The sequence below is a fragment of the Microcebus murinus genome, chromosome 11 (assembly GCF_040939455.1).
Source record: "Microcebus murinus isolate Inina chromosome 11, M.murinus_Inina_mat1.0, whole genome shotgun sequence".
Taxonomy (NCBI): Eukaryota; Metazoa; Chordata; class Mammalia; order Primates; family Cheirogaleidae; genus Microcebus; species Microcebus murinus.
The window spans coordinates 23,818,591-23,843,494 of record NC_134114.1 but is presented as its reverse complement, the minus strand read 5'-3'; the positions used below and the strand labels follow the sequence as shown (position 1 = coordinate 23,843,494).

The window sequence follows — 24,904 nt, the reverse complement described above, 5'->3', positions numbered from 1 at the left end:
TGATCCTGGAACCAACTGCTCAAGGACATTAAGGGACTACTGTATTGCTGCTAAAATCATATGTATGCAGTGAGCAATGAGAGTTAAAGGTGCTGTTTAGAGTAGTTTTTTTCAAGAAAACACAACTGTCTAATTGGAAAAAAAGGGATTCATCTTTTCTAACAGACAGGCAGGTCTTTGCATATAAACTGACTGAGGCTAATGAAAGAGGCATGGCGCAGAAGTGCGCTTACTTGACAGGATTCCTGGAGGCGTCTGGATCTTGAGCTGTGACGGAGCCGATTGTGGTGTTTATCTGAGCATCTTCTCTTATCTGTAGGACGTAGGCCAGTTTGCTGAAGACAGGAGGCTCATCCACGTCCTCCACCACAATTCTGACCGTGGCTGAATCTTTGAACGGCCCCAGGTAGAGAAATCGAGGCTCGACGTGAGGATTGGAGGCTTCCACTTTGAGGGTATAGACTTTCTTCTTTTCGAAGTCCAAGAGCTTGGGAGCAGGGGAGGGAGGGAGGGACGTATTTAAAGTAGCCAAGACATAAAAAGCCAAGACATGAAGCATTTTGGGGACAAATCACTGATAAATGAATGTAAACGTATTGCTTAGAGAAATCACTACACATTAGTGTGATATTGGGCAAAGGCAGGAAAGATACAGTGTAATAATTTTTTTTCCCCATACCTAAACCATTAGGTGGGAAATTATTATAAAGCCTGTGAAGGAGTTCAGTTGCCAAACAACCCTGAAGAAAGTGTGGGCTGAAACCATGGCTGACCTTGACTTAAAAGTGGGTGCCGAGGTGCAAGGCCTCACACCAAGCAGGAGGGGAACCTGGAAGCAGGAGTCTAGTGCAGCCCACCCTCTCTCCCCTGAAAAATCTTTATATTTGACTACAAGGGCACTGCCAGGGGCAAGGTAGCAAATATGCAGATGATGCTATGTCAGATGTTCTTATGTCTGGCTTTAATTGTACCTGATGAGTGTTTAAAACTGGCCGATGTCTGAGCCCCTCCCTGGTCCAAAATATCTAGAGTGGGGATGACAATCTGTACTATGAAACACCTCCCCTAGAGATTCTAAGGATTCTCAGAATTGAGAAGCACAGGTTTGCATTGTGATTCCCTCTTCCTCATTCAGATAAAACAGATTAAAATATTCCAAACGATATTCTGATAACGGTTTGCCAAAGAAGGTAATGATCATTGTCATCAAAGGTCTTTGGGAAAAGTACCTCTGCTTTGGAGGCACAGTGAGCCCAAATGCTTGTTGCTGACTTTTAGTTTTAGATGATAATATGACAAGGCTCACTAGAAACACAATTAATCAAGATGTTAGTGAATGTGATTTAGTCGGCTAGGCAAAATTTCAGTTTGAATCTGATAAGGCACCAAGAAAATTAGAAAGGTTAATGCACACTAATGGGCTTCCTAATTATATTATAGCATAAAACATTGGTCTGAGTGTCACTTAAACATGTTTTATTGTGTTTCCAGATATTAAGACATGTAATCCAAAGCTTGAGAGGAGAAAGTTTCTTACTTATATACATGTATGCTTATATTTACCAGCAAAAATAGCATAGTAGTGTGGCAAAAGAGAGAAAAATATTATACCAATGTAATACAAGTGAAATCATAAAAAATTAATCAAAATTAACATTATTTTTAGTCTTAAAGCATAATAACATTTATTGGTTTTTAATTTTGGCCACACTTTTGTATACTGCTCTGTAGTGCTAGATAATTTTGGGGGGATAAAATAATGTACATTAGGGAAAAATAGGAATGCAAAACATAAGAGATTTATTATTGTGTTCCAGAGAGTAGCTAAAGGGGTCACAGGGAACTCATGTTAATTAACTTGAATTTGTCGTATTTATATATCCTCTCTCCGTAATTCAAGTCCTCTTGATCACTGCTTGCATTACCCTTTTTCTTCAAAGCTTGCATCACAATTCGTAATTACACGTTTGTGTGTTTATTTCCTTGCTTTCTTATCTCGTCTCCCCCTAGACTGGAAAGACGCTCTAGATGACAGCAGAGACCATCTGTTTAATGCGACATTGCACCTCTAGCACCTAGGACAGTGACCGGCACTGTGTGTTTATTGTTCATTTATGGTATTTACCTTATGCATGTTTATGTAAATACATTATGGTGTTTCCTTTATGTATCATTTGTTTATGTTTATTTACTTAGGAGGTTCTTCATAAAAATTTATTGAAAGTATAAAATTAATAAATGCATAAGATTACTTTGGACCCCTAAAAGCCAACCCAAGAGGCTCAGTGTAATTAAAATTAGCATTTAAAAACATAATCATTAAATAAGAATCTAAATTATAAGTGCCCCAGTAACTCGGGAACAAGAGAAAAGTAAATGCATTCACTCGTATGATATTTAAGAAGCGGCATTACCTTTTTGACAGTTATAATCCCTTCTTGGGTTTCCTGGTCAGTGATGACATCAAACATATCCAGCCCTTCTCCGTCTGTGATGCTGTACTCAATTTCGGCATTTTCTCCCACGTCAGCATCGCTGGCTTTGATCCTGCCAATCGGTGTACCCGGTGGAGAAGATTCAGGGGTTTTAAACTGATATGTACCTATTAATCACCAGACAGATAGAAGTCAAACCCAGACTAAGCACACTCTATCATCATAAAAACAAAACCCATTTTCTACAAGTTCTTTCAGACATTACCATGGATACAGAGCAGATCTGAGCTTTCCTCGAAATAATAAATGGTGGCCTGTTTTCCTTGTGTCTTTACTTTCATGGTTGTTAAGAATATTTCTTCTATTTCATGACCTGTCTCCTTGTAAATGGAGAACACTTTTCTTGTCCTGTAAACAGGCTTCAAAGTTTATGGTGTGACTGTGAGAATGGCTGAACTCTTAGAGGAGGCACAGAAGGCTTCAAAGCCCTCTGTGAACTTAATCTATTTGGAAGAATAGAGAAGAATTTAATCTGAACTGTGACTTTAAGCCAATTACTAGGTATTCTTTAAAAGAGTTCTTTCTGCTATTGCTAATAATAGCTGCACGTGGAAATAAATTACAGCAATTTGGAGACTGTATCCAAGTAGACATTCTTTCATTCATGCATAGAGCTGGATCCAGTTGCATGGTTAAGGATACAGATAAATACATTGAGTGATAAAACTCTTAATTTTTTTCTTTTGTCTAACTCTTTCTTTTAAATTTTATTACAGTACTTTTTTTCTATTTTTAAGTTTCTCCTATACTTGTTTCTTTATTACTAATTCAAAACCTGTATTTTGTACACAGACATGTTTCTTATGTCTTTATGTTGTAAAATTAGTTTAAGGAGATTACATGTGAGTTTCAGTTTAGATCTGCCAGGCCAGCATGTGCATAGTATAAAAAAATATAATAAAATAGTAAAAACAAAAGTTATCCTAGTCTTAGCCATTATATTTTACCAATCATTCATACAAATAGTTTTAGAAAAAAACTTAGACTATGGCACCACTAAAATGTAGGCATTCTATAATAGTAATTCCCTAAGTATTGGACTCAGACTTGGTAAAATGATAAAACAGGTTAAATATCTCTCTAGTGTATTCAACTTTCATTTTTAGGGCCTCCTGCCCTTTCTACATTCTCCTCTCCCTTGCCTTGGCACATTGCCCAGTAATAATTCACAGGCTATCTAAGAAAAGAGTTGAGTGAGTTACAAATCCCTGTGGTACCAAGGTGCTGATAAATCTTTATGTTATCCTTCCCCAGGGCATCTCCATACTGAAAAGGAGGGTTTGGGGCAAAGTGGTGGTGATTCTGATATTTTCATCTGAAGCCGCTGTTGGGGAAATTTTAGGGCTCATGATACCTTTCTTTTACTCATTATATCAGAAATTAATTAGCTTTTCTGTTTGTGCATTTAGCTAACTGATTAAATACTCAAAAAATAAAGAAAATAAAACTATTTCCTGCTGACCCATATATATCTCCATTCTAAAGGAAGCCCATATCAGCTGATTATCTTTTAAAAATGCCATATACATCAGTCTACCAGACTTTAAGCTTTACTACAAGGCTATACTAACCAAAACAGCATAATGTTGGCATAAGAACAGAGATACAGATATTTGGAACAGGAGTGAGAACCCAGATATAAAACCATCCTCATATCATCATCTAATCTTTGACAAAGCAGACAAAAATATACATTGGGGAAAAGAATCTCTATTCAATAAATGGTGCTGGGAAAACTGGATATCCACATGCAAAAGATTGAAATTTGGATCCCCACCTCTCACCTCTCACAAAAAACAACTCATGATGGATGACAGACTTAAACTTAAGGTGCAAAATTTTAAGAATTCTAGAAGAAAATGTTGGAAAAATTCTTACAGACATCGGCCTAGGCAAAGAATTTATGAAGAAGACTCCCAAAACAATCACAGCAGCAACAAAAATAAATAAATGGGACCTGATCAAATTAAAAAGCTTCTACACAGCTAAGGAAACTATCATTAGAGCAAATAGACAACCTACAGAATGGGAGAAAATGTTTGAATGCTACATATCTGATAAAAGGCTGATAACAAGAGACTATATAGAACTTAAGAAAATTAACAAGACAAAAATCAAACAACCCCATCAAAAAGTGGGCAAAGGATATGAACTGAAAATTTTCCAAAGAAGACAGAATAATGGCCAGCAAACATTAAAAAGTGCTCAACATCTCTAATCATTAGGGAAATGCAAGTCAAAACCACAATGAGATATCACCTAACTCCAATGAGAATGGCTTTTATCAAAAAGTCCCCAAACAACAAATGCTGCTGTGGATGTGGAGACATAAGAACATTCTTATACTGCTGGTGGGATTGCAAATTAGTATAACCTCTGTGGAAAGCAATTTGGAGATATCTCAAAGAGCTAAAAATAGAAATACCATTTGATCCAGCAATCCTACTAATAGGCATCAACCCCAAGGAAAAAAAGACCTTCTGTAATAAAGACATCTGCACTTGAATGTTTATGGCAACACAATTCACAATTGCAAAGATGTAGAAACAACCCAAATGCCCATCAATGCATGAGTGGATTAATAAAATAAATAAATAAATACACACACACACACACACACACACACACACACACACACACTATGGAAGACTACTCAACTACAAAAAACAATGGTGAAATAGTACCTCTTATATTATCTTGGATGGAGCTTGAGACCATTTTTCAAAGTGAAGTATCTCAAGAATGGAAAAACAAACACCACATGTACTTGACATCCAATTGGTTCTAACTGATCAACACTTAGATGCTCACATAATATTCACCGGGTGCCAGTCAGGTGGGGCAGGAGGGGTGGGTAAGCTCACAAGTAACGGATGTGGAGCACACTGTATGGGGGAAGGGCACACTTATAGCCCTGGCTTGGGTGAGGCAAAGGTATTATATGTAACCAAAATGTTTGTACCCCCAGAATATTCTGAAATTAAAAATATAATAAAAATGCCATGATAGAGCCATGATAGAGTGTGTTTTCTATTTAGTGATTGAGATAACTTTCTTAGGAGATCACGGTCAGAAAGGGATTTTGTTCCTAGAAGAAAAATTACATTAAAACCAGTTCCCTCTTAGGTGGCTGTATGTGAAAGAGGTTAGCATACTGCTGATACAAAGTTGGTATTCATAGATGTTTTTCCTTTTTCTTCCTTCCTATCTAATCACAAGAGTTAATGATTCTAGAGATGACTTTCAGTATCTCAATTAGCCATAATGTAGAAAACTATTTATGACTGCAAATGGATTAAGTACATAGTTACTTCCACAGTTGTATTTTTAGAAATAGCAAAATGATAAAGCCTCCCCTTACAAAGCTTTGTGAGGATTTAAAAGAGATTACATGCCTGATTAAATTCACAAAACATAAAGTCAAATTTTTCCTAACAAATAGCAGCATGCTTGTATACATATGTTCTGCATAAGCAGATTTATGTTTGTGGTAGTCTTCTTAATAAGGAAAAATGAAACAATGATGTTGCCTTTACAACAATAGCCATATCAGAAATCGCTCAGCTAATTAGCAATAGAGAATCATAAATGTTCACATTTCCTGAGTGTAAGCAGTGTTGCCAAGTCATTTTTAATAAAAGTGCCAGTTCTTACTAAGTCCACTAATTTTGACAATAATGACAGCAATGGAAAATAATCATTAAAGTTGGAGCTTTACAAAAGTGGATGGAAGAAACTCATTCAATCAAATGTTCCTACTCTGGGGGAATCGAGGAGGATTGTCATTGACATCCGTCAGCGTGATGTTCACTGTGGTGGTCCCAGATAATCCTCCCATCTGGCCGCCCATGTCCTTGGCTTGGATCACCACTTGGTACTGTTCCCTGTTTTCTCGGTCCATGTTGAGCAAAGCTGTTTTGATGATACCTATGGATATGAAATTTAGGAGTGGAAAGGGATGCATTAAGAATACTTTGTGGAATCACTTATTTATGCAAACAACCATAAACTGTCACCCACAATATGCAAAACATTATGCAGATGTCCTGGTGTATAAACATGATTATATACAGCCTTTATACTGAAGGATTTTACAACCATGTAAGGGAGATGGATATATTAAAAAAAAGCCTGTAATACAAGGAGAATAAAAATAAATACAAGTCGAATCCTACAATACTATAGACTATTAAATGTTATAAGACTTAATATTATAATTATGTTATAGATATATGATTTTTTTCTTTTTTTTTTGAGACAGGGTTTTGGTCAGTCTGTTGTGCTAGAGTGTACTAGCATCATCATCAAAGTCACTGCAACCTCAAACTCCTGGGCTCAAGTGATCCTCCTGCCTCAGCCTCCTCAGTAGCTGGGACTACAGGTATGCGCCACCATGTCTGACTAATTTTTATATTTTTTATAGAGATGGGGTCTCACTTTTGCTCAGGCTTGTCTCTAACTCCTGACCTCAAGCAATCTTCCCACCTTGGCTTCCCAAAGTGCTAGGATTACAGGCATGAGACACCACACCTATAGCCATTAAGTGTTAAAAGATGATACAGTAAAATCAAAGTTGACATGTGGTATAAAGGTATACTATAGTAGTTGCTTGATAAAAGACATTTAGGTGTATTATGAAAAAATTGTTAAGAAAGCTCTATACTTGAACTAACTCTTATGTTTCATGTTACTGAATTGGCTAATTATTCCTCAAATATAGCTACCATAATGAAAGTTCTGAGGATTTTCTAAACCACAAAACTATGGTCTGAAGAAAACACAGCATCTCTCATAATTATCATCTTGTATAATCCTAGAGAATTTAAGTTTTCCTAAAGCTGATGTGAACTTTAGTTCAACTGGTCCCAACAGCAATCAACATTCTTAAGTTAGGTTAAATTTATCTCTATTGTTAGGTAGTTATAAAATAATTAGTTAAAAAAACCTCTAAAAGTTCACCTAATTTCTATGTAGGGTTTATGCTTAAATTAACTTTCTTTCAAAAATCACCGGAGAAGGCTTTATAACCTTCTCTGGTAGCACGTTCCAGTGCTTAACAACTAATGAAGCTGAAAATATCTTTTTTTATTTTTAACAAGAATACCCCAGACAACAGGTCCATTTTATTCTTATAGTCCTGGCTTCAGTGAAAGTGCAGCTGCTTTCTGTTCTTCAGATAATAGTACTTCTCTATTTAAATACAGGAGATCACCTTAGCCTTTTGTCCTTTAAGCTGAATAATTCTAATTTTTCATCCTCATTGTTTTTCAACTCAACATTTTCTTTCTCCTTGGGATTCTTTCCAAGTTCATTCTGCCTCTTAACACATCGATTTCCAACTGGATGTGGGTAACCTAGAGAGGTTTTGATTCTACTAACAACAGTGGATGTTTAAAAAAATGTGTAAAAGCAAATTACTGCATTATAATAGCAACGCTTGATGTAGGATTTACTATGCAATACAAATGGTATTTGCTAAAAAACAAATCATTATAAGCTAGCATGATACTTGAGAAAATACAGAAAAATGAAATATTGAAAAGAGGATTCCACAAGGCAATTCAGTTTGATTAGGGCTGTATCAGTTAGGATGGGCCAGACAATGATAGGATAGCAAATGATGCAAAATCTCAGTGGCTTAGCACAAATAAAGCTTATTTTTCATTCATGCCCCAAGCAGGCAAGCAGGAATCTCTGCTCATGATACCACTCAGACATCCAGGCTGCAGATTCCATCTGAACACTGGTTTCTATGATCACTCTGGCAAGGGGAAGGGAATGTGGTGGGTTGTGTACTAGCTCTAAAAGTTTTATTTAAAAGTGACTTGCATTACTGCCACATTTTGTTTGCCCATATAAATCACATAGCTACATCTGGCTTCAGAGCAGAACAGAGAGATGCATTCCTACTAAGCAATTAGAAAAAGAAGAATCAAAATATATGTAAACAGGCCTAATAGCTATCAGAAAGGGTTGATCATTTAGCATCACCCCAAACTGGAAGGAAAATAAAGGAATGCATAATTTTTTTGAATCAACCCTATAAAAATACAGTCGATGAAAGATTCATTGCCAGATTTCTTGATTAAAATGATCCAGATGTCATGTTTACAAATGTATCATTAGCATTTGGTAGATGAATGCAAGAAAATTCAATCACACTGATTGTTTTTATTAAAAAATACGCTAGTTCAGCTGAGCATGCCAATTAAAATTACAGACTGAGAAAAAGATGATCAAAAAGGAATTCTAACCTGTTTCTGATTCAACTGAAAAATAGGGCTGTCCCTGTAGAATACTATAGACAACTTTAGCACTGTTTCCATACGTTGGATCATCGGCATCAGTTGCAGTGACTTGGACAACAAAGGTACCTGTAATGACAGAAACATAAACTGGAAATAAATCAAGGCTTCATTACAATCTTTGATACACAGAGAAAAGGAAAGCACAGTCTTAATTTTGTGTAAAACTATCATGGCGAGGAAGTGGAGAACTTCTGTAGGAAGCTCCATTAAAAAGCTCCATTAAAAAGAGTCCTCTGGATTCTTCACTCCAGAGGAATGTGACAAACACTTATAAACATCATAAAGGTTAGGTTAAAAAGAAGCATGGCGATGATCATGACTTTAGGTGGCATTGATTCTAACCCATCTCCAATTGTGGGATTTGACTGGACCCTTGTTATGGTGATTCTTTTAAGTTATCCAGGACCAAGTAAATCAGCATCTTGCATTACTTTGTCCACAAGAATTAGATTAGGAGTTGTCCAATTGGGGGCGCCACTCATGATTTTGCTGGAAATTCTGTCATAAATACTTTTTCTCCTGGACTGTAATGTGCTGATGTACACTGCAGCAGCTATTTTGTGATCTTAGCAATGTCAGCCTGAGGACAAAGTGGAATAGAATAGAAAATTACAGAGACACAGCTAGAACCCAGAACAAATCATGTCCAAAGCCCACTTTACTTTTGGATTTAAGTAATGTAGCCAGGAAATACTTTTAATGTTTAAACTAGTTTGAGTTGGGTTTCTTGTTACTTGCCAATAAAAGCATCCTAAGTGATAAATCTACCTGATAATTCTAAGATGTTGAAAGAATTTGAACCTTAAATGTTGTAGTTTTAGATTAAAATAAAGAATTAATTGGAAGACAGAGCATAAAGATCTGGAAGCTGTAATTCCAAAAGATGATTACGATTAAATATAAAAAAAGGCTATTACATTTTAGATCAGCATTCTTATTTTAGGGACCACAGTTGCCTAATAACCTTCAAAGTATCCCTAACCCCCTGACATTCCATGCAAATTTTCATGTGTGTGCTTACATGTCTATTTCACTGATGAGAAAGGCCATAGATTTTATCTGATTCTCAAAGGGCTGTGACTTTAAAAAATGATAAGACCCTTTGATTAAGATCATTTTATGGTTGACTTTTGATATTCATATCAGATACGCAGTGAGCATACTGCTACAGTTATTCTGTCCATGAAAAGGGCAGGGAAGTTACATCTAGGGAATATTAAAATTTCTACATTGCTTTTGTACTATCCAACCAACTTCATTTATTGAACAAATAGATTGCACCATGTTAGGGCTGGATGCTTGGGATGTATAGCGCTGGTGCATGAGACAGAGGGCCCATCCCTTGAAGCTGGCAAGGGAGGTGGGGAGAATGAGAACGCCCTATGATTTCAGAGTGAGAGCTAACAGGATTCAACAAACACTCAAGTTCTTATTTGACATTAATACAAAATTTGACTGCTTTTAGAATGTGATTCTCTGGATGCGTTAAGGGCCTGTTAGTTGCCAGATACAGTACTAGGGGCTCCGTGCTTGTTTTTTTCATCTAATCCTCACGATAACCCTTAGGAGTTGACATTTATTATTTAGTTTTTTCTAGATACAGAACTGGAGGACCAGAGAAATCAAATAATTTGCCAAAGGCCACACTGCTGGTTCTTAGCGGAGATAGTTTCAAATTCAAGTCTGTTTAATATCAAAGTGCATTATTCTCCTCCCTCTGCTGGTAGTTGTCCCACTAGCTTTATGGACTTTCTTTAAGATGCCTTTATATATCGCAACAATGACACGTTCATCTATGATAACAATGAATATTAACATAGTGCCTGTGTGCTAATTGAAGAAAGCCTTCCTTTTCTCAAGACATGTTACTGCCAGTAACATATTTAATTCTATAACGGGTTCAAACGTGAATGGCACCCCTGGAAGTTGTGAGTGCACGACCTGCATAGCCGATTTCAGTTGCCTGATTGGTGCTGGTGACCAGATTGTCCTTCATTAATTCTGCCTTTTATCATCCAGAGGAAAAACATTTTTTTTCCTCCTAACAAACTTTCCTCTTTAAAGAATTACGAACTCCCTCTTTGCTTTGGTGAGGGCTTGTGATTTTTGTCAGAAAACAGTGGTTTTAAATAATGAGATGAACAATTTTTTTCATGAGAAAACTTTAGATGTTTTACAGTCATTTTGGTGGATTGGATATTTTCCATGTCTTGGATCTATGAACTACATTTCTGGTATCCAACCCACAGAATCATAATAAAGTTGTGTAATTTCAATCCTTTCGAATTTGACAGAGGGAAAATAAAAATAACCTTTTACATAAATAGTCTAAAATTTGTCACTGTCTCCCATGAAGTATTTTAACATGGCTGAGTGATATCAGTATGATTTTTTCCCCTTAATTTAAATCCTGTTTACCTTCTCCCAATTTAAACAAATTAAATGCACACACATCAAATTTGAAATTGGTAGTGGAATTGTGCAATAAAATATTAATTCACACTATTAACGTTATGAAAGTCTCTTAATTTCCACCAAGTCATAAAGGATATATCCTCTAGACACCACCTGTATATTGCTTTTGGATTTTAAAAAAAGTTTTCTTTGAGTCTTTTCCCCAAACATTCAGTTACTTATAGCCACTGTCACTACTCTTCAGACTGGACTGCAAGTTCAGGCTTTTATTTTCTACTGGGGAGAGCCCTACTTGGAGATTGACACCAAAGTAGGCTGAAAGAAAAATGGTGAAGGCTGCTGTCTTTCAGCCCAGGAAATGGAGTGGGAGTTCAAGGTGGGAGGAAAAGGAGATGATCTTTCTTCCTACCTCCGACCATCAACCTGCCACTTTTCATACCCTCATCCTTAGAGGAAATGCTGTATTCTTAGAAATAATAACAGAAAGAGACTAGAATAATATTGGGAAATACAGTGCACTTACAAAAAGGACATACATGGATTGCAGAAGTTAGCATCTAAATTCATTCAACTCAGTAAATTTGGCTCATAGGATTCCTTACTTGGTGCATGCGCTAGAGAAGAACCCGTTTTTGGTTGAAATCACATCTCACTCACCGACGTCAGACATTTCGGGGACGGTGGCTGTGTAAACCTCCTTGGTGAATATTGGCTCATTGTCGTTGATGTCATGGATTTTGATGATGAATTCAGACTCGGGCTCCACGGGTCTCCCTGTCCTTCTGTTTATAGCTTGAGCTCGAAGGATGTAAACAGGCTTTTCTTCCCTGTCCAACCTCTTAGTGGCCTGTATGTCGCCTGTGTTTTCATTGATAATGAAGAGATCTCCTGCTCCATCTCCTGAAAGGATATATTTAAGTGATCCATCTCCTCTATCCTGGTCTGAATGTAACTAGTGTAGAAAAAAAAAATTAAAGAAAGTAAAAGTCAAGAATGCGATCCTAAACCATTTTTGTCTTTATGGTGCATGCTATGTTAACTTTTACTCAATCCTTTCTAAGGCATACACTTTTTTTTTTTTCCTTTTTACTCTTTACATAACCTCTCAGTAGTAAATGCCATTCATTAATGAACATGTTCCCTTATAATCATAGAATCTTCCAGACCTGGAACAGAATGTGGGGGAAAATTGAGTAATCCTTCTTACTTTGAAGAAGAGAAAACTAATAGCTTGAGCAGTAGCAAGATATCCAAGGACATATTAGGCTAGCTGGAAAATATTTCCACTATTTTCTTATTTTCACTACAGATTTCACATTCTACTAATACACTCCCCTCCTCACTTATATGTAAACAAACATATTAGTGAAGCAATATACATTGAGAAAAGGACTTTGTTGTTTTTTTAATCAGAGAGCTCTGGATACATTCTGCTTCTGCACAAAACTTACTATCTTGGTGAATTTAGGGAAACTAGATAATTTCCTTGAGTCTTTACTGATGGAGATTATAACCACTTTTCTGGGAAGATGTGATTATTTATTTATGATATTCAACTTGAAACATTTGAGAAGCATCATAAGTGCTGCCATGGATAATGTCTTGAAAACCACCTGGCTAGATGACTTAAAAGGTCATTTAGAACAATAACATTTAACATTCAGATTTTAGTATGAGATAGGAAAGGGCCTTCTAGTAATTAAAGCTAGCTTAAAATTGAAATAGTCTGTCTTATGAGGTAGTGAGTTCCCTGCTCCTGAAGGTAATCAAGCAGAAACTGATGATTAACTGTCAATAAAATGGGCCTGGGAAAAGGACTGAATTAAATGAATGCTAAGATACCATGAAAGCAGAAGATTAGGATCCTAACTTGGGCAAGTTGTCCATGTTTCTTATCCCAAAGATTATTTCCATAGCATTGAGCTCCCTTTGTTTCCTTTTCCACCAGCCAAAATTTTGATGGTATCTCATAGGTCTTCAGATAATCTAACCCTATTTACAAATTTTTAAAAAGTGCTGTTTGTTGAGGAGTACCATTTATAAGCCCCAGAGTAGTGAGTATAAGTGACATATAGACAATCAGTGTTAGTGGGAAGGCTGCTAATCTCTGCCTTGTTTCAGCCACGTCGAAACAGAGCAGGGCTGTGTCACAACAACAAAGCAGCAACAGAAAAAGGTAAAGCAACTCTGCATTCTCCAGATTAATATGAAACGCTCAGAGTAGCGTCTACACAATTGAAAACAGACCGGTAGGGCAAAAGGGACTTTAAGAAATAATCTAGCCTAGTCTTTCTAAAATTGTATCCCACGGAATATCATTTACACAAAGTGTTGAGGTTAAGCAATACTTCATATTTTGCCTCTTTCTTGGAGTCATCTATGAACATATCAAAGCTGTGTCTACAGTTTGAAACTATTGACTTTTTAAAAATCTAACTTTCCCTAACTTTCTTGTTTAAAGAATCCTTTTTGGGTGTGACCATTTAGATTTCTTCCATAATCAATTTTCTAACAAAGATACTTTGGGAAACATGAACTAATTTAATCCATCATTGTAGCGTCAAGAAAACCGAGGCTCCAGTTTATGTATTTCCAAAATCACACAGCTCGTGTGAAAGGAGTCAGAAGATTAGAACTTGAGCACAAGAAGAGGCTTTATAGATTATTTTCTACGGCTTCCTCATTTTTAAAGTGTGTCCAATGGCACACAGCTAAAGCTGGTTAATGGCTCAGTGTTTGGGGAAGAGAATATTATTCATACAATTAGCAGCCTTGAAAGCAATTTGACAGAAATAATGGAAGATAAATGGGAACGGAGAGGAAATTGCTTAGAAGTGAGATGTATGCAATAAGAAATGTAAAACAAGAGCATTCTGTGATTTGTGTAATATGATATGCTAAGAAAACACTGAAACCATGACGACACAGAAAGAGCCACTGGGGAAAATTTAACTCTCCATTGTGAAATTCTAATGAGTGAAGAAGCCTCTTAAAAAGCTATTTCATTAACCCATGAGAAAGGAGACCAATGTCATTGCCTGGCAGATCCTTGCTCCAGAGCCGCTGTGGTCAGCGGCCTGACACGGGGGTGGGGTGGTGGGGGGTTGGGGGTGGGGGTGGGAAAGGGGGGTGTCACTTTACCTCACACCTGAGTAGGGGCCACTTTCATTCTCTTTCACTCACCACGTGTAAGACCATGGCAGAGTCAATCAACCACTCTGAGCCAGAATCTCTACCCATAAAATGAGGATAGTAAGAGCTACATGCCCAGGATGTTGTGAAGTCCCTAATTAGGGACTCTCTAAAAATAGCACATTAATCTCCACGAAAGCATGCAATAAAAGTACGATATGTGTTTTATAAGTTATAAAGCATTTTCTAAATTTGATACTGCTACTATTATTGGCCTTTAGTTCATAATCAGCATATTTTTGCTCTTGTTTTGACTTTGAGAACTTTATTTTGAGGACTTTTTGAAAACCCAATTTTATAAACACGTGGTATCTCTAAGGTAAAATCTATTATCAAAAGCCAGCATTTTTCTACCGGGGGCAGCTGTTGTCTTTACACGTGATTTATTCTATCACATTCTGCATTCCACTAGATTATACACTCTCCTCGGCCAGTTCTTTCACCACTTCCAATATGTAATTGTTGCACACTTAGTAGGTGAATACTGCATCTAGCCACATGATTTATCCAGGTAAAAGTAATCAGAAACTTATTTTTAGCTGTCAAGAGAGACCATTTCGATGACTTATGGAACAAACACCCAAGACGATGTAAAGGGCAGAGGAGACGCCAAATAAGAGTGTGAACAGGGATTGCTTTGCAGATCACCATTCTGATTTATCAATATCTGAAAACTAGTGGGAAAATGCATCTCTTCACTCAGGCATTGTCTGATAATAAAACAATTCAACCTCCTCCCCTCTCTCCTCCCCAAGTGCATTATCTGAGTCTGGCAGAGTACATATAGCAGAAACCTCCAGAAGCCTCTGGTTTTTTTTCCCTCTCCACACTCCTCCCCTTCCGTTGAGCTCCCCTGGGGCCAGTTATTTTCTCTATTCTTCAGGAAAAGAGGAAACATAAGACATTGGTGCCCTGCCTGTGAAAGTGGTGGTGACAACCAGACATTAGGGGTTTATTGAGCACTTAGATTTTAATTGGATTTTTTCTTTTGTGATGTCATCCATCATGGCCACTGTAAACGACAGAAGTTAAACAACAACAAATAAAAGGTTGTAGGCTGCCCGAGGCATGTTTTTACTAATTTCAGTTTAATGTGGCTGTTCCATTAAGTTTAATCATCTGGTTCACTTTTAACGATTCACCATCAAGCAAAAATTATCCACTTCCCTCCGTAAGTCACATCTCACCTGTGGCTAGTAGGATGTTTTACTAGTGGACTGGTAGCATTTTCTGCCAGAGGGAGCTCTTCTTGGTCTCTGTTTGTTTCTCTGTTAGCTTTTTTTTTTTTTTTAATGCAGCGCCTTGGCAAATAAACACAGGGATCTTTGGCTGTGGACGTGGCCCCATAGAGGGTGGCACCAAAACCGTGGCAGCATCTTTGCCTGCTAGGTGCTGTGCTTCCCTGGGGACAGAGCACCTTTTCACATGTCACATGTGCTGACCCCAAGGTATAACACTAATTGTGTAGAATTTTAGTGGTCCATGAAGCAGCTAATGATGCCACAATGCTCCCATTTCCTGTGTGTCCCTAAGTCACTATTTGAGTCAGTGACCAAGCTGAGTCTTCTAAGCATATGTACTGTTTTTCTTTTTTTTGAGACAGAGTCTCACTCTGTTGCCCAGGTTAGAATGCGGTGGCATCAGCCTAGCTCACAGCAACCTCAAACTCCTGGGCTCAAGTAATCCTACTGCCTCAGCCTCCCGAGTAGCTGGGACTACAGGCATGTGCCACCAAGCTCGGCTAATTTTTTCTATATATTTTTAGTTGGCCAATTAATTTCTTTCTACTTTTAGTAGAGACGGGGGTCTTGTTCTTGCTCAGGATGGTTTTGAACTCCTGACGTTGAGCCATCCTCCCGCCTTGGCCTCAGCCTCCCAGAGTGCTAGGATTACAGGCGTGAGCCACCGTGCCCGGCCGCATGTGTACTGTTGAGACAGAAAACAGAAGCTTATGTAGATGACACACCTAGGGATGGCACCTACAACAGCCTTACATGGGCTTAGGGAGGCTGTTCAGTGATGTTTAGCTGAAATGAAAGATTGAGTTACGGCTAATATGCTTGTAGAGTGTGGTACAAATGTAATGTTGCTCTTTATTAAGAAATGTAATGGTTGCCAATCCGAGAGGTCATGGGCAAAGAACAGTGGTGGTGAAAAGATGCAACCTGTCTGGGATTGAAGGAGAGAAACAGCATTTATAGCAGAGAGAGAGGGGATACCTTCATGCTGCATAGGTTGAATATTGCTTCAAATTAGCAAAGTAAATCTACGATTAAGTTATGCTAAACTGAGGCTTAACATATATATATAATATATATTATATATATATTCAGTATATATACAATATATATATGGTGATGGCTGTATATATACGTATATCGTTCTATATAATGCATGTATAAATATATATGATGCTAATAAATATATTTTGTGTCGTGAAAGCCAGGGAGAGCCTGTTGGATAGAGTTTACATTAGGAAGAAATTGAACCTTGTCTGAAGTCCATGCCAGGGAGTGGAAGTCCATTCTGTTTTAGAATGGACTTCCATTTATAGGATTATAAATGGAAGGATTATAGGACTACCCAATTATAGGATTGGGTAAATAAAAATATCTTTTAATAAAATTTCATATTACATATTTTACTATGCAATATTTGAGTGTTAATGATTTGGTATGAGTCAACTAATTTATAACTGATGATTATTTCACACATTATAAAGTTGATGGCAGCCTTTTGTTGTGGCAGGGTGCTAGTTGTGGGTCAGCTGGGCACGTGGCTATTCAGCTTTGTGATTAAGTTTTCACAGTGTATTAACGGTATGTGTGAATGTAAAGGATGTAACGTCAGTGTCCCTTGCTTACTAGGAATTGGCTGCTCTAGACTTTTTTTTCCTTTTTCCCACAGGCTGCAGTGTAAGTGAGGCAGTGACCTGGTTTCCATCAGGCTGATGAGGACAATGCCCGAAGGGATGGCAGCCACAAAGTGCAAGGAACCTGGGTTCCAAAATAACCTTATATCTGACCAGTCTGTAATGTGAAGTAGGAAAAAAAATCGTACTTCAGCCATTGTATTTTTGAGGTTTTGTGTTGTTGTTATAGTAGTTCTGCGTCTCCCCTAACTTAGGGTGGTTCTCAAAGTGGGGTCCCTGGACCACCAGCATTTGCATCATCTGGGAACTAGTTAGAAATTCCAATTCTCACCTCCAGAACCGGAAACTCGGGGGGTGTCCACCCAGCAATCTGTGTTTAAAGAAGCCCTCCAGGTAATTCTGATGCGTGTTCAAGTTTGAGAACCACTGCCTTAACGGGTAAATCTTAATGGCTTAAAGCATGGACTGGGGCAAAGGGAAGAAATGGGCATAAATTCATGCTCTATACTAGTCCTGTAAACTTGGGGAACTTAGTTAATTTCTTCAGCTCTCTGTTTCCTTATCCACATCATGGGGATAATGACACTTAATTTGCAAGTAGGTTGCTCTGACAGTTAATAATATAATGTATGTAAAATGCTTAATAGAGAGTCTAGCTCAGAGAAAGCCTTTGATACATCCCCCATGAATTCACAAACATGAAGTAATCAAAAGGTGAATTTTGAAAGTGGAAAGATTTGGGGCCAAATTCTGACTTTCCTATTAATCTGCTAAATTAATTAAGTTATCTTAGCCTTCATTCTGTCCTAAGATAGAACTCATAACAGTTCACACTGCCAGCTATTCCTCCTCTACCTGCCCTAGATGTTGGTCTTCCTTTAGCCTGTATCTTAGGTCTTTGTCTTTTCTCTTTTCACATATTCTCACATGAGCTCATCTATCTACTTTCATGGATTCAACGACTATCTATGTACCATCGATGCCCACATGTATAATTGACCAGCGCAGACCATTTTCTTGCAGTCCAGAGTCAAGGATATAATTACTTTTCAGGCAAGTTTCTTAGACAACTTACATTCAGCACGTCCCAGTTGACCTCATCGCCATCTCTCCAAAACCGTTTCCTCCTCTTGTACGTCCTGAAGGCCACCAGGGAATCATCCCCTCTGCTGCCATCTCCCCATTCATTGGGCCACCAACTCCTGTCAACTCTCCCTCTTACCTATATCCTGACTCACCTAATGTTCTCCATTTCTACTGCTGCCCTCCTGGCCCAACCCACCACCTTTTCTCATTGGCCTAAGAAGGGCATCCAAACACACACCCAGGCTTGCTTCCTTTCTATGTATTTTCCTCTCTGTAAACAGATCAACTTAACAACACCAACACCAATTCCAAAAATGCCACTCTTTTCTGATTAAATCCATCAGTGTCTTCTTTTTATTCTTGAGATAAAGCTCCCACCCCTACACAGCCTCTGCCCCCTCTTTGACTTCATCCACCACCATTCTCTCCCTAACTCTCCTGGTTCTAGCCATACTCTTACAGCTTTTTGAAGAACATTACCAGCTTTTTCATAGCTAGGCCTTTCTACATGTGGTCCCCTTGGCATTAAGCCCTTTTAACATCTTCAATTGGTTAATGAAACTCAGATGCCGGGTCTGCTTAATCATTTTCTCCTCTGGAAAGCCTTCCCTAAACTGCTGGTCTAAGTTAGATTCTCCTCCTATATGCTCTCAATTCATTCCACACTTAGCCATCAGCCCATTCTATTTTTTTTTTTTTTGATGACTTGTTTTACAGCTGTTTTTCCAGCTAGATTGCAAACTCATAAAAGAAGGAACCAAAACTGTCTGTATCACTTCTGCATTCTCAGCACCCGACATACTGACACATTACAGATCCTCAAAAATTAATGATAGCAGAGAATGAATGAATGGATGTTGTAAAGATTAAATTGGATAAGATAGCAATGATCAATGAAGGTTTCTGGCCACATAGTAGACAATCAATAAATCTTAGAGTCCTTTATCCCCTTTCTCACTTGACGTTAAGCTAACTCTGTATATTGGGAATATACATTTCTGAAGTCGCCAGATAATTTAGCAATTACTACCAAACACTAGGCACATGGTTTAATCTGAAAAGTCTGAGGGAACAATTCAAGTTATTGCCTCAGATCTAAAAAAAAAATTCTTTAATAACAAATTCAACCTCAGTGGGATAATAAAACCAACTTGTAATGGATTTGTTGACAAGAACAGACCGGTTATAAGTACACTGAGTTCATTGACCATTATAAATACAGGGGCGCTGGGTCAGAAGTCACTTGTTCATGGTGAAAAAGCTGCAAGATTTTACTGAACCCTATTTCAAGTATCACCCTGTTGCAGAAACTAATAGAAAATGCTCCATTTCAAGAAATGTTGTTCCATAATAAAATAATTTAATTCATTCAACCAAGACCATTTTAAAACACTTATTGGTCTGAAGTGTTGCATACAGCAATGCATAAAAAAGCGTCTAATGCCTGCCTTCTACAAACTTGCAATTTAGGCTTGGAAATACTGACTCATATATTTTAAAAGATACAGAATGAAAGCCAAAATTGAATACTTGAGTACTGTTACTATTAGTTAGGGATAACAAGCGAAGTGAAAAGCTGAAGAATACCATAGAAAGAACTTGTAAATTGGACAAGATGAAGTCAGGGAATGTATAAGGTTTTTGATGGTTTAGGAAGACTTCTTGGAGAAGCTTAGCTTTCTGATGGGAGAAAAATGATTTAGTAATGGTGTCTGTGGCATGGTCTCAAGGCTCAGTGTGGGAGACAATCAGACCTGGCCTTGAGTATGTGCCTGGGGTAATAAAAGCCGTAAAGTCAGCAAAAATAGAAGCACTCCTTCCCTTGAGTTGCATGGTCACATATTTTCTCACACTGCACTCAGATGTGCAAGGGAAGATATAGCTTCCTTTTTTTTTTTTTTTTTTAGTAGCTTATCCCTCAAGTCCTGGTCCCATTGAATATTAGGAACTCGATATAGGTTGAATATTGATTCAGTAATTTAGTGCAATCTAAAGTCTGCCTGACTCAGTAATACAGTTTCTGTAGATAACTCGTTTAGATAAATCCTAGGCTTTCTGGTTTCTTTCTCTCTTCTTCTGCTCCTGATTCAGTTCAAGGTGACATCTGGGAGTATGAAGGACACATGACACATGGCCTATGTGAGGTAGGAATCTGGAGGCTTTTGGAGCCATGGCTAGTTCCTGTCCTTTCCTCTGACCCGCTGGTCTCTAGACAGTATCTCTCATCCATTACTTTCCTCGGTGGCATCTGCGGGTTTGGTGGGTAGAGTCACGACCTCAGCTCTCCAGGGTCCAGGAGACTAGCTTCATCTCATGTCCCTCCCTCGGACTCTGAGGTCTGGCTATGACTTCTTTATTGCTCTTGGCACCCGTGGTCCTTGTTGCAGGATTGCTTTGTTCTTGGCAGGTACTACTATGGGATCAATCCTTCCCCTTCTCGCTCCTGGAAACAAACCAGGACTGGTCCCTCACCACATGACTGCTCCAAAGGGAAGTGGGAAAAACCTGCTCTGCATTCACCTTTACCCATGACCTTGTTCCTGCTTCCCCCTGGGGATCCAGATTCCTATGTCTTAGGGTGGTAGAAGTGAGAGTGTATTTGTATATCTGATAGCCAGGAATGTGAAGTCCCTCCCTTGGTTATGGGAATACCCTACCACCCGAGTTTCCGTGGAAGGAAGGGCATCTAATTTGGTGTTTTTAACTTGTGCACTATTGACATTTTGGGCTGGACAACTGTTTGTTTTGGAAGCTGTCCTGTGCATTATAGGATTTTCAGTGGCATCCCTGGTCCCTACATGCTAGATGCCAGTAACATCTTCCCAAGTTATGACAACCCAAAATGTCTCCAGATGTGGCCAAATGTCCCCTAGGGTCACAAAATTGAGGGCATCTATCCATCCATCCATCTCTCTATCCTTCCATCTTTCTTCTCCATGTGCACCTTTTAACTTTTAAAATGCACTTAAATAAAACCAAAAGGGGTTCTGCATTTGCAGAGATTCTGCATGACCCTACTCAATTCAATCTTTTATCTTTTGTTAGATTTAATAACCACTGAAACAGACCTTGTGTTATGTGAAGGAAAATTTTTGACAAAGTGCTAAAAGCAAAAGAATTTTACATCTGAATACAGGAGAAATTTATTATATTCCCTTGACATTTATCTTTTACACTCAATATCTTAAATTCAGTGTCAAAAGTACCAGAGTAACTATTACATGAACAAAACTTTAGTGCTATAATAGTCGTAGTAGGCAGAATAATTCCACCGCCCCCTCCCACGCCCCAAAAGATGTCCACATCCTAATTCCTGGAATCTGTAACTGTTACCTTACATGGCAATAAGGACTTTGTACATGTGATTAGGATTTTGAGATCGGGAGATTATCCTGGGTCATCCAGGTGAGTCCAGTGTAAGGATGGGGGTCCTTGTAAGTGAAAGAGGTGGGGGGGGAATTAGAGTCAGAGAAGGAAATGTGACCAGGGAAGCAGCAATGAGAGAGAGAGAGAGAGAGAGAGAGAGAGAGAGAGAGAGAGAGAGAGAGAGAGAGAGAGAGAGAGAGAGAGAGAGAGAGAGAGAGAGAGAGAGAGAGAGAGAGAGAGAGAGAGAAAGGGAGAGAGAGAGAGAGAGAAAGGGAGAGAGAGAGAAAGAGAGAGAGAGAGAGAAAGGGAGAGGGAGAGGGAGAGAGAAAATGAATTTGAAGATGCTATGCTGCTGGCTTTGAAGATGGAGGAAGGGACCTTGAGCCAAGCAACACCGGTGGCCTCTAGAAGTTGGAAAAGACAAGGGGACAAATCTTCCCTGGAACCTCTATAAAGACACCTCACAAACACCTTGATTTTAGCCCAGTGAAACCCACTGCAGACTTCTGACCTCCAGAACTATAAGATGATAAATTTATATTGTTTTGAGCCACTAAATTTTTGGTGATTTGTTACATTAGTTCCTTATTTCTGGAATTCAAGGTGAATGGAAACTACATGAGGTCCTTCAAAAATTCCACTGGAAGAGGAAGAAAACAAATTCTAAGCAAATACTTTACTATGTATCAGGTACTACAAGAATGCTTTGTGTGGTACATCAGTTAATTCTCACAATGACTCCAGCAGATAACCTGTATTTTCTCTGATTTTTCAGGTTAGGAAACTGAGGTCAGAGAGGTTAAGTAATTTACCCAAACAAAGTTAAGCACAGACCTAGAAAGGGTACAAGACCTGCCTAACTCTGAAGTCTATGCTCATTCACATCAAAGTGTACTGCCAAAGCAACTCTCACCCCAATGATTATAAACGTTTCTGGATTCATTGTATTTATTATATTAGACCCCAGGCTAAGTTATTTGTAAATTCTGTTGGCACAAATGATACAAACTATAATAAATGTTATAGTTCATTTGGGATTTATCAATGAAACCAATGCCTTTTGGTTTATCAACTGTATGAGTTATTTCCCCCCAAAAGGCATTGTTTACTGCCTTTTGTTTGGCTTCCAAAGTTTTTCTTGTGTTGGCAGACTGCGACATTAGCCTAGGCTTCTGCTTAGTCTAACATTTTCATTTTCGAAAAGTCAGTGGTAAATCAAGCTGAGAGCAGACACTTGGTCAAAAATTGATTTAGTAAGGCATTGTAACTCACCAGTTATAATCCTACTTTTTTCCTTATAGTGTAATCTCTTCAGCAATAGCCAAATCTAAGGACACACACTCACACACACACACACATACACTTCTCCTGCCCCCTCTCTCTTTCTTTCCCTCTATTATTCCCTCTCTTTCTTTCTCTCTGAGACATACACCTTAGAGGAAAATATTAATAGATAAAATGCCAACATTTGAGATATGATGATTCAAAAGCAGAAATTTTAAAAAATGTGTTTTTTTTTCTTTTTGAGACAGGGTCTTGCTCTGTCTCCTGGGCTAGAGTGCAGTGGTGTCATCATAGCTCACTGCAACCTCAAACTCCCTGCTCGAGTAATCCTCCTGCCTCAGCCTCCCAAGTAGCTGGGACTTCAGGTGCACACCACCATGCCTGGCTAATTTTTCTGTTTTGTGTAGAGATGGGGTCTTGTTCTTGCTCAAGCTGATCTTGAACTCCTGACCCCAAGTGATCCTTCTGCCCGAGCCTCCCAAAGTGCTAGGATTACAGGCATGAGCCAAAGTGCCCAGCCAAAAAAAGTGTTTCCTAATAGCTAATGGACTTTTCCCAAAATGAGTTTTTCTTGAAAGGTAAAAAAATATGTTGGATATTAAATCCTTATATGTTGACTTGTAGGATCTAAAAAGTTAATGCTGTTTATCTTTATAAAACAAGTAGTTGACTATTTCCTCTTCAAATTCATAACTCTCAAGCAACCGTTATGTGCACAATGAATGAATTGAATTCTGTAGCCTCTACAGTCAACAAAACAATGGAGACTGATTCTAGGAAAGAGGATTATGAGCTTATTTATTAGGTTTTCTTGCTTGGGAACCCTCTTAGATTTCAAAAGCTTTTCTTCTTCCTCTTCTTCCTTTTCTTCCTCTTTCTCTCTCCCCACCCCCCTTCTTTTGCTTTGCAGGAACTAGCTGAAACAGAAGAGAAATTTGCACTGCCGGATGGCCACCCTGGGGAAAGTGTTCTCACTGTGATGTTAGTGCCATGATCTTGTGTTCCTCTCCCCCGAACCTCCCATTTCTAAGCATTTATGCCATTGTCTCATTTGTCCACCATATCTGAAGTACTCTGCTACTTTATCTTAGTAATGTGCTGTAAGGAAAGATTATTAGACTTAACCCCCTCAAAAATGCCGAACTCCAGACCCAGCATTCTTACTCTGCTGACCCTGACCCTGTGATCCCTGAACCCCTCTCAGACTGTTTCCTCACATACAAAAGGAATGAATCGTGCTCTGCTGGAAAAGTGGTTATGTGGATTGTTTGAGGAATGCTTGTACACTTGAGAGCATTTTATAAACTGTAAAGCCTGATAAAACTTAAGAAAACATTATCATTGCACCTTACTACAAATTTTTGCAATGAAATGCTATGAAAAAATAATCTATGATGACTCTTAGCCTGCCAGGGAATTATGTCTCTTGTGTTGTGTTCTCTTTTCTGTCTCGCCCATCCCACACCTTCCCCTTCTTTAGGAGTTACTTGCTGGTTTGCATGGTAGTCCAATTTTTACTGCCACATTATCATTTTAAAACTCAAGGAAGTTATGTCTAGACTGTTGAAAAGGAGATAAAGCTGAATAAAGTACTGCCACTCAAGTTTGCTCAAGTCATTTAACTTTCTTCTTTTCTTTTCTTTTTTTTTTTTTGAGACAGAGTCTCCCTCTGTTGCCCAGGCTGGAGTGCAGTGGCATCATCATAGCTCACCACAACCTCAAACTCCTGGGCTCAAGTGATCCTCCTGCCTCAGCCTGCCAGGTAGCTGGGACTACAGGTGCATGTCAACACTCCCCGCCAATTTTTCAATTTTTTATTTTATTTTTTTGTAGAGATGAGGGTCTCATTCTTGCTCAGCCTGGTCTTGAACTCCTGACCTCAAGCA

The 24,904-nt window shown here is 38.4% G+C and overlaps 1 protein-coding gene across 4 annotated transcripts in view; it reads right to left on the bottom strand.

Annotated features, from left to right (window-relative positions):
- Window positions 1-24,904, bottom strand: part of CDH6 (cadherin 6) — a 124,797-nt gene that overhangs the window by 21,003 nt on the left and 78,890 nt on the right. For all 4 annotated transcript variants that reach the window (XM_012738426.3, XM_012738425.2, XM_076007948.1 and 1 more), the window contains exons 3-7: window positions 11,876-12,170; window positions 8,750-8,869; window positions 6,255-6,422; window positions 2,415-2,602; window positions 234-487 (exon numbers count right to left, since the gene is read on the bottom strand). In XM_012738426.3, the coding sequence (XP_012593880.2) occupies window positions 234-487; window positions 2,415-2,602; window positions 6,255-6,422; window positions 8,750-8,869; window positions 11,876-12,170 (1,025 nt within the window). The remainder of the gene's footprint in view (window positions 1-233; window positions 488-2,414; window positions 2,603-6,254; window positions 6,423-8,749; window positions 8,870-11,875; window positions 12,171-24,904) is intronic.